Source organism: Periophthalmus magnuspinnatus, chromosome 14 (genome assembly GCF_009829125.3).
Source record: "Periophthalmus magnuspinnatus isolate fPerMag1 chromosome 14, fPerMag1.2.pri, whole genome shotgun sequence".
Lineage (NCBI taxonomy): Eukaryota > Metazoa > Chordata > Actinopteri > Gobiiformes > Gobiidae > Periophthalmus > Periophthalmus magnuspinnatus.
In genome coordinates this window covers 29,666,011-29,680,312 of record NC_047139.1, presented here as the reverse complement: position 1 = coordinate 29,680,312, position 14,302 = coordinate 29,666,011, and the positions used below count along the sequence as shown (strand labels likewise).

At 38.7% G+C, this 14,302-nt stretch overlaps 1 protein-coding gene across 3 annotated transcripts in view; it reads left to right on the top strand.

Annotated features, from left to right (window-relative positions):
- The window catches only part of cadm2a (cell adhesion molecule 2a), a 234,638-nt gene that overhangs the window by 198,356 nt on the left and 21,980 nt on the right, over positions 1-14,302 (top strand). For all 3 annotated transcript variants that reach the window (XM_033978258.2, XM_033978257.2, XM_033978259.2), the window contains 4 exons: positions 548-685; positions 11,230-11,391; positions 11,804-11,894; positions 11,976-12,154. In XM_033978258.2, the coding sequence (XP_033834149.1) occupies positions 548-685; positions 11,230-11,391; positions 11,804-11,894; positions 11,976-12,154 (570 nt within the window). The remainder of the gene's footprint in view (positions 1-547; positions 686-11,229; positions 11,392-11,803; positions 11,895-11,975; positions 12,155-14,302) is intronic.

Here is a 14,302-nt window from a genome sequence, read left to right as displayed (position 1 = left end):
GAATTGCTGTAGCTGGATTAGTACATTAGTACTGCAACTTATACCCACCCAAAGAAATTCATTTTTGATACTGTTCAGTTCAGTGATATATTTGGTACTTGTTGTAGAGTTTATACCTTACTGACCATATTGTTCTTTATAGTGTCCTTCCCAGTAAAGAAAGGGATCTTTAAGTGCAGTAATAAAGCTTACAGGATGTGCTGAGACGGACAAGGCCACACACAATCAATAGCATTGACTGACAGAGCTCCAGCCCGTCAGCCTGAGGCAGCTGTATTGCACATTGACATGAGAAGGGCACACTTTACACGCCTAAAAACACTCATTATTGGAAATGCAAGTGATTAACATTGTCTGTACAACCACGTGGCGTTGGCTCTCAACACCGATGTTTGTCTAATGCCATATACACAGTGATCACAAGTGTGAAAATATAAATATAAATGGAAATATCTATACTAATCCAACTTTGAACTGTTTACATGTGATCTGAGGTCATAATGTCACCATGACCAAAACAGTGATGGAATAACTGTTTGTGTCTCAGGTGTACCTGCAAAGCCAGAGATCGAAGGTCTGACAAAGCCTGCGCTGGAAGGAGACCAGATCACCCTGACCTGCAGCAGCCAAGGCAGCAAGCCTGCCGCCGACCTGCGCTGGTTTAGGAATGAGAAGGAGGTCAAAGGTACGCACCGTCTCTGATAACTGCAAATTATTTTTCCCAAGTGTTGCCATACTCAGTAAAAATACAAAGGTATAGCCTGTCCCTTTAGCCTGGAAAAATCACACATTTTGAATAATCAAGATAATGGCTGGTAACAACACATCAACTATATTTTTGTGAAGCTTAAAGTAATTGTTGAGTGGAAACCCTTTTATTATTTTATTTTGGTTAACAACTAGTATGAAAAATCTGAACCTTCTGATTTATGATTGTGTGTGGAATATAGTGACCACTAGACCTCTTCTTGTTAATGTTGACTCCACAGGAATAGAACATAAAATTCATGGAGATAGAGCTTTATGCCATCCTTGGTAAGTAATAACATCTCCACAAGTCAGATTTCAGATTCTACTCAAATATATTCATAGTGCATCTATCTGTTTACTTTTAGAAATTAGTCATTTGAAAAGAGACTTATTCATTGGCACAAAAGCTGCTGAATGTTTAAACAGTGTTTTCTAACAAGAGCTGATTCAGCGTCAGCCTCAGACCAGCACATTAACCTCTCTGTTATCGCAGGGCTGTCAGACTACACTTCTCATTTCAGTTTCTGCTTGTTTCTATTTGATTAAGTTCACTCTTGTAATTGTCTGAAACCCATGGAGAGGCAGCGGGAAACAGTACTAATAATGATATTTATGTAATGAAACACAAATAAAAACGTTACTGTATTCGCCCAGCGGTTGTGCGGAAATATAAATCATTTTATCTTTTGAGAACACTTTCTAAGGCGTGTCTTTACTCCATTAGCACAGATTGTCTCATATCCTCAGCATTGTATGACTTTTGTTTTAGCATTGTTTAACAAAAGACAATAAAGACAAAACACAAAATGCAAATTAGCCTCTTCTAATTTAAATCACCGCAAGTGTAAACAAAGAAATTGAAATGAGAATCACTGTTTTTACGGTTGCCAAAACAGAAAAGACACCGTTGTAATCTCAGTGTAATGAGTAGAGCTAGCAGCCAGGTGTTGCAGATCCTAAATGCCCAATTAAATGTTGTAAAGTTTCCTTCATGCACCGAACACAGCAAAGGATTAATAAACACTGAAATCATCTCTGCCAAGACAAACACTTTTGCTTATTATATTTGCATAATAATTCATGTTTGCTGCTCCGGTATGCTCAGGTTTGGTGGAGTTAATGGATCCTTTTGGCTCACTAAATGCCAGAAGTGATGATGTTTTACTTTTTCGCTTGCACATAGAGATGGAATATACATTCAAAATACTTCACAAAACAATACTATCTCTATGGAGACAAATAGGTGGCTGTCCCTCCACCAGAAAAGTTACATAGTACACTTTTAGCACACTAGAAGTACTCTAATTGGTATTATTTACTCCATTATCATTCTCCTGTAATAGTAGAAAGCTATTTGCAGGCACAGCATTAGATGTACTATAATAGTAATAACTTCAAACCACAAATAACCCACAAGGAGCACATTTCAATAAAAATGCAATTAATGCATATATTTATGCTTAATGCAGCTGTTCTGGGAATAGAAAGCAGCTTATTGCATACTAATTATCAGGTGATATGTCTCCCAGATTTCGGTAATCTCAGTGGGTAATTATTACAGGTCCCAGTGCCAGACTGGAGAGGTAGGCACTCCCTATAAAGATACTTTCATTTGCACCAGGCTGTTTAACACGAGCTGGTAGTGTCGTCTCTGGGCTGCCGTAGTCTCAAGGGGATCTCTTCTGTCTCATTAAGATCAGATCACATTATTCCTCTATTAACCTCACACAGGAGCTTCTCAGGACCTTTCATTTTGACTGGTTATTAAATACAAAATATATTATTTCAAAACAGTATGTAAAGGTCAATTACTCAGTGATTCATATTATTGTGTATGGACGATCATAGATTATATTTAGTATATGAATGATCATCAATTTGGCACGAGTCATTTTGATCATCTCATTTGTATTTGATTTTCACATTTTCACTCTGCCTCGTAGTAGCTGCTTGTGGAAGATAATATATTAATACATTATTGTTAAGAGGTTCTACATCTGGACATAAACTTTATTTAATATCTGCCTACTTTTTATAATTTGTTTTACAGTTTGTTAACAGTTTAACAAGCTGCACTAGTATGTAGTATAAGTACCAACCTACAAGCCAACAGGCGAATTAGGCTGTGTGTTGGTTGTATGTAGCCATATACCGCTACCGGCAGTATGCATGTTTCACATGTTTTTTGTCTGTTCTTTTGTAGATCTAACCTGAGTCTTGGAGATCGGTTGCGTGTCCATTGTTTGTTGATAGTACTTATGTGACACTTGATATGAATGGCAGAGATTCTTGTCCAATCTTTTATCACAGTCAATATGTTTGGATCTGGAGTGAATTGTCTGCAAAGCTCCGTTGCTCTCTTGTCATTACACCTTTTGTAGCCGGTCTTAAGCGCTCTCACCTCAGCCTGCTATCAGTCAGAGGGGCGTTTTTGGTTCAGATGAACAGAAAGATAAGACCAAATCAATGTTAGTTTTCACACCGTTTGTCACAGAGGTTCAGAGAGCATTTTAAGACCAAATTTATTCAGACCGAAGAGCGTTATTTCTTCCGGTGGTGAAGTCTGTCATTATCATCTCATCGCTGTGGAGAGACTGGGATGATTCCAGTGTTCTACACGACTGAAATTTAAATATAAATACTCAAAATTCTTAATATTTGATTTATTATCTCAGATAAATTAGACATCAAATTAACTATATTTACCACAGATTTAATTGAATTTATTTATTCAGTGTCTGCTATAGTTCATCCATTTTGGCCTTACCTGTATAATAGTATAAATGTATTCGTCACATACTGTTATAAGGACATGCATCACAAAAGACAACACAAAATAAGATGTGCACTTGCTTGTCCATCTTCCTGACAGTATCCAGCTCTGTTTAGTGTGAGACGGGAGCAGTGTTGGGGAATCCATGACAATTGTGACATATTGGTGTGGGATCTTGGGGATGGAATGAGATTATATTATGGAGAAGGGCCACCAGGGCCATGCAGTTAGTACAGTGCGATACTAAACGTGTGTGTGCCAGTTCTATCTGCCTTTTTACATGCATATGAGGGAGAGACGCTTGCATGTGGAACTGAATACAATATTTTTATTTGGTGGCCTGGACCCCCTTAGTCCCACCCTGTACTGCTATATTTCTGTCTCCGTTACACATATCCCACTGAGATTTCTGCCAATATCTCCACATGTAGCTCTTGTTTACACACCGCTGAACCGGAGGGACTGGTGGAGAGACCAAGGCAAGGCACAGATGAAATGAATATTTATTTCCCGAATATATGGGCAGGGATGTAGCTATCGGGCAGACATTATCATAGTGCCTGACCTAAACTGCAGAGGTTATTGCTTCATCATGTTAGGCTATAGCTATATCCGAAAAAGGCTTATGGGAAAAAACACACAGATTTGATTTAAGCTCACTCGCGGTCACATCCCTATTCTATTGTCAGAGGTGTTATTGTCACGGATACGGCGATTGGATTGCAGACATATACTATGCACGTTGCTAAGTTTAAAGGTAATAGATGCAATATAGAGCCGCTATTGTTATAAAATGGTACAGTGTCGGCATTCAAAACACTGCAGCACATGACCAGACTTCCTTATTCAGTCTGTATATATTCTTATGGGATGCCTTGGATTCCACAATGGCATTAAACATATCTGCCTTACATTGAAATCAATTATAGGCGTTTTTATTGCACAAAAATACCTTGTAAGACCTGCATTATTGATGTGAGCGGGGTGCCTTTTCCACACGTCTGACTTTTAGCTTGGTCCTTATCTCCCAATAAAGATGAATAAGTTTAATACATCACTGTGGAACATTGTACATAAGCTTTAGCATCTCCATGGAGACAAAACAGTGCACATCCCTCCAGCAGAAAAGTTACATTTAAGTTATTAAATTTGTTCTCGAGAAAACGAATCCCGCAAATAACTCGGCTGAATCAACTTGGGTCAAATTGGATTCACTTAGAAGCCTTAAAGATGAACTTTGTAAATAATTGCAGCCTGTTTGTTCATTTATGGCCGTTTGCCCTTGAGTCGCACAGATTAAGGTGGGCATCGTTATTCATAGGCGGACAGTCGGTCAGTCAGGGATGGGTATATCTCAAAGTGGATCATGTTGAAGTTAATGAGACTGGCCCTGACTTTGTGAAGAAGAAGAAAGAATCTTCTTGTTGTAAAAATTCATTTGAGTTCTCTTTGTGAAGTTTGGGCTAACCTTGCTCACTGTTTAGCCAGTCTGCATTGGGACTAAAGTATGCAGCTCCCCAGGGTACACTGGATCAATGACTATTAAAGATGTAATTTCAACACTGCTCTTGTAGGTCACAGTGGCATGAATAAAAGATTATGAAGCTCCAAGTCTTCTGTCCTGTACAACTACTCGAAGATATGAAATCCCTTTGTTCATCTATTTTGTATGTCCATGTATTTGTGTGATCGTATTTAACAGTGAGAAATTATTAGCACAATTTGCACAATTCATGTAACCTTTGTGTACATTATTTCTATTCTTTATACTTGAGTTTCAATTGTGTTTTCTGTTGCTGAAACCTCATGCAATATTTATAATTCTTGATGTATTTCAATTGACCGTATGTAGTATGTCAATCAGAATAGTATGTTGTCTGTAATAAAACTATTTTAAAAGCTGTTAAAAACGCAGAGTTCAGCCATGTTTTGCACAAAAGTTAAGGTAAAATGGTATACTATGCAACACCACCTGCTCGCTTCCATTGTTTTGGTTAGAATGCTCCACAGTATGGCATTAAACTTGACAATGACAGGTGTTTTATTCCCCAAAAATACCTTCCAAAACATGCATTCTCACTGTGACAGCAAGGGACCACCTCTCCAGAGATCTGACCTATGGTGTCATCTGCTTGTCACCATAGGGGTAAGTTTAATGCAATACCGTGGAGCATTCAAGTCAATTCAGTGGCATTTCTATGGAAATAAGAAGGTGGCTTGCCCTCTTCCAGTAATGATGGATAATTTGAACTAAATATATACGTTTTTGTCACTATCGTCCACCTTTATCTATAAATATATACTTATGTAGCCAAACTCTCCATTTGACCTGCGCTTCACTAAGTCAGTGGCGTCACCCTGCCCAAAGAGCCCAAATTATCAACAACTTATGCCAAATTGTCTTTTCAATTGCTCATCAACGGCACAGCTGTACATATTCAAATGCCAAGTACCAGACCTGCCCACTCTCTTTGTGCGGGCCATCTCTATGAATACAAGTCACTCTGAGCATTGTGGGATTTCCATGTCAGAGCGCTCCTCTCTCTGATAGAAGACCTCACAGCATCTCCCTGGGGTCAGTCATCAGTTAGGACGGTCCAGAGCTGAGGAGACAGGGCTGACCAGAGCTGCCAACAGGTCCTGCTCCCTGGACACAGCTGGGGTAATAGATCATGTCCACACCTCGCTAACACCGCTCCAACTGGGGATTACTGCCCCAGAGCACACTATAGACAAGGAATTATGGGTCTAGCAATACAGACTAGTGTTTTTGGCCTACAAGAGAGCCTTTGTTTTTGTTTTGTTTTTTGTTGTTGTTGTTGTTTTTTTGTTAACTTTGTCTAGAAGATGTACTCTACAACTCTACAGTATCATGGGAGAAATGTTGTTTTTTTTGTTTGTTTGTTTTATAAGGTTAGTTTTTCACACCATAGGTTGTTTTCAGTGCCATGTATTTTTTCATAACAGCAGTCACTTCACAGGGCTTCATAAAATTGTTGATTTAGCCAAAGAATAGACCAAAATAAAAAATCTTCTGCTTGTTTCCATGGAAATGCTGTTCCTTTGGTTACAATATTTCACACTATGCCATAAAACTTGTCTATCTCCATGAAAAATGTTCGGAAGTATGACTTTTCATTTCAAGGGAATCATGCAGGTGACGTCCCACCTACAGAAAGTTGCATACTGTACCTGATTATTATTTTTTTTATGTATTATTGTTATTTATAAGAACATTTTTGGTGCGAGACACCTATAGTCCTACAGACACTGTCCCAAGTGTGTGAGAATAAACCATCCTAGTTTATTGCCCCTCGCACAAAGACCCTTTGGTTTGAAAAACAACCTCATAAAATAATTGGAAAATCAAATTAACCTTGCATCCATACATAAAGTATCCGTATATTCATTTAAGCCTAAGGAAGAAAAGCTAGAAGAAAAGCTAGAAGAAAAGCTAGAAGAAAAGCTAGAAGAAAAGCTAGCTAATGTCTTAAACTCTTAAACGCTGTGCCAATTTGAAGCCTGAATGAAGATGATTGTTAAAGATGGCAGGTTTAAAAAAATAAATAAATGTTATATTTTGTTTCCACACGGCTAACAGAGTAATAGATTTTTGATTAGAATAATGTTCTTTCATTGTAGTCCATTCTTTGTCTTGCTGCTTCTCGTCTCATTCTTTGTCATGTGAGAAGAACTTGAAAGGGTCAGATTCGACTTTAGTGCGGTTGTCTCTTCTGTTTTCAGTCGTCAGAGGCCCGGGCATTTGGCTCGTGGTTTGTAGTCCACCCACAGAGCAGCTGCAGCTCCTTCCACACTCTGCCAACACGCTGGTTAAAGACACACAGCACAGAGCACAGCCCAGTGTTGGTCATTAATAACACTAAATACGGTCAACAGTGCAGCCTCCTCACTTGCTATATACTATCAATATTTTCTGTGCTGAAGCGCCATGTTTCCGAAAATGCTGTTGGAAAAATATTTTTTTTTATGAAAGAACCAGCAAAGACAAATATGATTAAAAAAGACCTATTATGCTTGTTTCTGCTATATAGTTATAATCTATGACACCCGCGGATCATTATGTTATGACATTTCAAAGTTTTAAATCACAATATTCATCTAAAACGACTTAATAAATTAAACAAGTCCACTGACTTCCACATTAGAAAACTGCAGTGCCCTGACGTTGCCGTAAACCTCAGAGCCATGAGGTTGCCGGCTCCTCCTATGGATATCTGCACATCACACCAGCTAGTAATGGATTTTTCTTTCATTTGCGCCAAAATGATCGTGCAATACTGCCAAATCCTACGCGTATCACTGATTAAGAAAATAAAATTGGAAGATGAAGTAGGTACAGAACAGTGGGCGTTTGCCACACCAAAAACAACTTTGAGAGAATAAAAGAGAAGGGGAAACAACTATAACATGGTTAAAAGCTCTGAAAAGATGATTTTGCATAATATATCTGCTTTAACAAATAAAATTAATAGAATTATTGTGCACTTTTAATATTGAAATGAGTATTTTTATTTTAATATTTACATAAGAAAATTATAGTTTGCTTTATGTGCTACAATATAATTAGTTTTGAGGCTTATTTGTCAAGTCTGTCATATTTCTAAATGGAATGAATATCTCCACAATCATCTGTCTGTAAAATAGCAGATTATTATTATGATATAGGTTTAGATAAAATCATAGAAATTATACGTATTGTATGTATGCAAAAGAACTTTATTTTTGTTTTTCCTACATATCAAAATTCCTGAAAAATAACTTTCAAATCTGCTTTTGCGAATGATAAACCAGTTGCCACTATTCCCTCTTAAACAGAAGCAATCACAGTCCATCTTCACCAACACTCTCCCAAAAGCACAAGTTTGTATTTCAACACACTTCTTTTCGTCATTGAGACTTCACTGCAGACGCAGAGAGCTGATAAGTCTTGTAACGTTAGCCTTTCACCATGCAGCTCGTGGGCCGATGGTGGGCTGATGGTGGGCCAGCAGATTTGAGGAGGACAGCCTAGTGGATGAGGTGGTCCATGTCACAGCTGAGAGTCCGTCACACTGATTGAAGTACTTAAATTTTAGGTCCTCAACAGAATAACAGTGCAATCAAAACTAAAACATAGCTTACTGAGACATGAAGAGGCATAGAAACACACTGATTTAGCTTTTTATTGTATTATTGTAACAAATACTGACAATAGTGATATCTATAAATGTACATACAGGCAAAAAATAATCTTTACTAATCTCAAATCTTATATTTGAGTTAGGGTTAGGAGTCTTCTCTTTGAACTCTGGCCTTTAGGTTAAATCAATAATTCCATTAATGAGCTCATTCAAATAAAGCCGCACTTAACCTTAACAAATGTGTTACTTACTCATACGTTCTCTCAAATGTGTTGGAATATTATATCAGCGCTGGTGATTGGTCATTATCCACCAATTTCATCTGGACTTTTCTTACCTCTCCTTATTTTTACACACAATCTGACCATTTATGCCGCCATATACGTGGGTCATTTTAACCCTTGAAGCAAATCAAAGGATATTGTGAGCGCTCTGCTGAGGTCAGGCTGCCCCGGCCCGCTTATAGGCTATTTCTTAAAAGGTTTTCTAAAAATACTACCATTGTGCAAAAATCTGACCACATCTGACTTTGCTATTTGTAGCTGTAAAATCACAGAGCGACATTTGAAAGATAGTGATTTTTTTCTCACTATTTTGTCCAAAACTTGTCTTTGTGTGCCTGGATGTTGCTGCCGCTGCAGAGCTGTCAATCATGTCTCATCAGGGAGGCGGGCTCAGAGCAGTGGCTGGGTGACTGAGCTGAAGAGGTGATTGGCACAAAAGAGAGTAAGAAAAGACACAGATGAGGAGTTAAACATTGGTGGGAGCACATAGAAGAATACTGTGACCAGACTTGTTATTGGTATTTGGATCAATAGCATGAAGAAAACTCAAGAACTAAACAACCACTTTAACTTTAATAGCAACATGATTTAAAACGTTGAAGGCCTATGTTAAATAAAGAGCTGTGCAAAAATCAATTTTAGTTGAAAAACACATTGCTTTTATTTATTTATTTTCTTTTAATTTAATTTAAAGGGCCAATATTAAGCATCCAGCATGTGAGAAAACAGAAAACACTCTGTTCCACCTTGTGATGTCATGTGGTGATACAGGAAGTGCTCCACTGTGTTTTTAAACTCAGTACACTTTCACTAGAATCATTTGGATCATTTCAGTCCTAGAGTTGCCTATTTCTACTGAACAAAAGGTAAAAGATAGCTGTTAACTTAAAAACTACCACTTCATGACATCACAAGGTGGAACAGAGCATTTTTAAATTTGGAGATGTAGACACACTAATAATGATTGTTTACTCAGAATGAAACAAAACACAACTCCAGGTCTGTTTTTGATGCGGTATCAACATTAAAATTTAAAGTTCAAGAGTCAATTTTGTGTATTACAGAACCTTTAAAAACTAAAAACAAATAACACAATTAATGTATTTATGTTTAGATTGCCTTTAGAAAGAACCAACTCAACCTGCTTCCTTTACTGTGAGGCTAAATCCACCTGTCAATGACCAATAGGAATGGGTGGGAGGAGTCATGTGTTTGAGCATAGAGAAGCACTGAATCACGTGTCACCAAAATAGCCTATAATCACAGATATCAGATCACTCACAGTTACATTTTTATCGTCATATCACAAAGCTGTACTTGAAGCCCTTTGTTTCTGGACTGGAGCAGCTGCAGATGGAGAGCATTAAACACCAGTCATTTGGACATGGCTCAGGACAGTGGGAGCCAACATATGCAGAACCTAAAATGGTGTGATCAGTGGGCCAATTGTAGATGACTTGTGGACACCTGTACTTTTGGTAACACTGAGCTAGAAGATTTTTGCCAATAGCTTGATGGTAATGAGGCTGTTCAGCTGTTCAGATCACAGAGCAGGTGTGGCAGCACGGCTCCATGGGCACACTGTACAAACGCATTGAGAATAATCATAGACTGCATAGAGGCTGATTGAAGTTTGAAATGCGTTTTAACATTTGGGGCGGTGAGTCTGTGTTTGCTGAAGGTGAGACAGAGCAAGAATATAGCGTTTATTCTCACTTTGTTCATGACAGTTCTATGAGACAAGCAGACTGACAAGAAAATAACAGAGCTGTTCAGCTGCTTTCTGCTACATTTTATCTACACAAACATGAGCATGAAATTGCTGTTGTTGATGAGTAGTTTTTAATATTTAGTATTTACGTTCTGGCTAAATGTATTTTTACAGCAGTGATTGCATTGTTGTATTGGACTTTATACACTGGGAATTATTATGATATTTCATTGTGTGTGTTTGTTTTTATTACTCTTGGTTTTTGTCCTTTTTTAGGTTTACTCATTCCTTGCATTGTTTGTGGCGTTGACTCTGCTGCACTTAATTGAACTGGGACTAAAATGGTTTATGCTTATTTTCTTATAGCATTTGAAAGTAAGATAGCAGAAACTGCACATCCACTGACATTTTTACTCTCTTTTGCCTCTCCCTTGCTCTCTCCCTCTATTCTTCCCCTCTCTCTCTCTCTCTCTCTCTCTCTCTCTCTCTCTCTCTCTTTTTCTCTCTCCCTCGACCCATCACATTCTTTCCCCACCCCTCCTCACTCTCCTCCTCTTTTTCTGTCTGAAGGAGCCAAGGTGGTGAATCCTATGGGGAAGACGTTCACGGTGCAGAGCTTTCTGCAGCTGCAGGTGGACAGAAACGATGATGGAGTGGCCTACACCTGCCGCGTGGACCACGTGGCCCTGTCCCAGACACCGCAGCAGGCCACCGAGGTGCTGGAGGTCCACTGTGAGTACACATATGTGTGTGGTGCATCAGTGAGGTGCATCACTGAGGTGCATCACTGAGGTGCATCACTCAGGTGCATCACTCAGGTGCATCACTCAGGTGCATCACTCAGGTGCATCACTCAGGTGCATCACTCAGGTGCATCACTCAGGTGTATCAGTCCTGTGCACGGAGAGACTATAGAAGGAAATGCTCTCTACATCTAGAGCACTAATCAATATTTCGGTAGTTGCAAAGAGCCTTTGTGGATTAAAAGGTTAAATCAAGCTAACTCAAAATTAAACAATTATATTAAACAAAATATTGTCTGTATAAAAATAAGCACAATATTATGCCAATAATACAAGTTGTAGTTTTTCATTTTGTTGTTCAAAAGCACTCTCAAATGGACTGTGACTTCCCCTCTCCCCAGACGCCCCTCGTGTGGAGATTAACCCGCTCCATTCTGTTCCTCTGGAGGGTCAGTACCTCAGACTGGAGTGTGTATCCAAAGGCAACCCTTCGTAAGTCCCTGCATCACCATGTTTCTATACTATATCCTCCTCTCACATTTCATCTAATGATGTGCCTGTATGCCCTGGTAGGCCTGACCCTGTGATGTGGACTAAGGATGGGGGCGACCTGCCGGACATTGAGCGCATGATTGTGGAGGGGCGTGACCTCACCTTCACCTCTCTGAACAAGACGGACAATGGGACGTATCGCTGCGAGGCCAGTAACCACCTGGGCACCAGCAGCGCCGAATACAAACTCTACGTGTACGGTGAGTTCAAATGCACGGGGCTTACTATGATACGACACCCGCAAACTAAGGCCACCGTAAGATATGGAGGCAGATGATGATGTTGTTGTTGTTAAATCTAATGTCCAGACTGAACAGCAGGTTGGTTGTCTTACCATTTTTAATAATTAATGTCTAAATTTGAATGGTAAGCCACTATGCTGTACACATTCACCATTCATTCATTATTTATTAAGGCCTGTTGCAAATGTGTTTTCAACATGAAATATTGTTTTAAATAGAAACTCTAAAATCTGGAACCTTATTTTAACCATAGAAATTATAAAGAAAAGTAAATGCATGACAAGTTATCATGTTATCTGTATAACAAAATGTTATATAAATATGCAAAAATTTCTGTGTACTAAATAATGCACTTCCTCTAAAATGAATTGCTGAAATATAAATGATGATATGTTTGAGTTGTTGGACAAAGACAATTATTGTATTAGACAAAATATATTCTATTTTCCAAGTGTAAAGCCCATTGGAGTCTTTGGTAGGGCAGGATGCTGTTACATTTGCAAACAGAGCTGTGCATTGAGCGATTAGAGCACCCTGTCTCACTGGGGGATAGGGGCCTCAGGTGGCACAAATGTCTCCAATGGCTTTCCTTAAATAAACCATCGTCCCAGATCCACACACGGATAGGGAACAAACCAGAATTTAGTGCTGCGTTGTCAGGAATATCACCAGGAAGGATAAGTCATTTCCCACCTACTGCAGAGGAGATGCAGTGAAATGGTCTCTAAGCCGTTTTTCTATGGTTATTGAATGCACACAAAAATACATCTATTTTTATATATTTTAAGAAGGTGGCACAGTATGGGACAAACATCTTCCACAAATTTATAATAACAATCAGAAGCATATCAGTTTTCAAAAATAATGTTATATACCAAAAAAACCCAAACAACCAATCTCACCATTTAGCATGATAAAAAATAGGCTTCTGTCAAGTTCATGGAATAGTGTATTGCTCATACCAGGTTTTAATTCTGAGAAAGATCTTGTATAAAATGCTTTTTCAAAGTAAGACAGTTCCATTTAACAGCATTTTAGTGTTATTTTTGGTAGCCTGTGGTCATGGGACCTTGCGCAAGAGCAGATCAATAAAAGATCACTGTATTAATATTACATGTGAGTTGGTTGTATTTAAAAGCAGCCTTAATCTCTTGAAAAAAGAAAATATATTTTATGTGTATTTTGCCTTGAGCAGACATATTCCTGCTGTACTCCAGCCTGTCCTTGGCTGGACAGATATGGAGAGGCTGAAGGGAAAAAAACAAGCTTAATATGTATAGTTCATGAAGTACTGAGGGCCAGGACAAGTCAAGGCCACAAAGTGGAAACCTCCACTGGCTCCCTTAATAACTAATGACCTTGTGTTTTACCATAGTGAAGTGTGGTTTCTGACTCTTTATAAGATGACATACCACTAAAAGTCTAAACTCTTGAGTTCATCCTACTTTACAGACTTTTTGTTAAAGGTTCACTATGTCTTTTTTCTCGTGACTGTTCTGATGTTGCTTTTTTTTTTTTGCCTGGAATGTTTGACAGTTTGGCATTAAAGGTCTCAATCTTGCATTCATTCAATCTCAGATGTTTTTACTGCTAAGAAAGACATGCTTACTTTGAGTGGTCCTGTCTCCACAGATCTGACCTGTAACTTGGCCTGCTGGCGCCACCTGCTTGTCTCTATGTAAAACACTCCTGGCAAAGCAATAATATCTGGAGATGAGCAAGTGGTGTACCCTATCCCTGAAAAGTTCCATAGTGCAGCTTTAAATTTGCTGAAGTTTAATGGATGCTCTAGTCCCATGTGTCTTAAAGCAGCGCTGCTCCTAACAATCCCTTCAAATGCCACCTGTGCAACAACAAGAATAACCCACATGCTTAATGACAGTGATGCTATTAGACTGACAAATTCTGCAGTTCCACAAAAAGTCATTTGGGTATAGGCGGGTCAGGAAGTCTTAACCAGATTCATTACTCGTTCTTCTCAAATGGCACCATCTCTGTTCCCGCGCTTCATTAGTGATTAGCACGCCTTTAGCCTTTTGCAATTGCTTCCATAATTCTCAGGAAATACCTTTTTAATGGTACCTCAACAACCAGAAGACGTCCTCT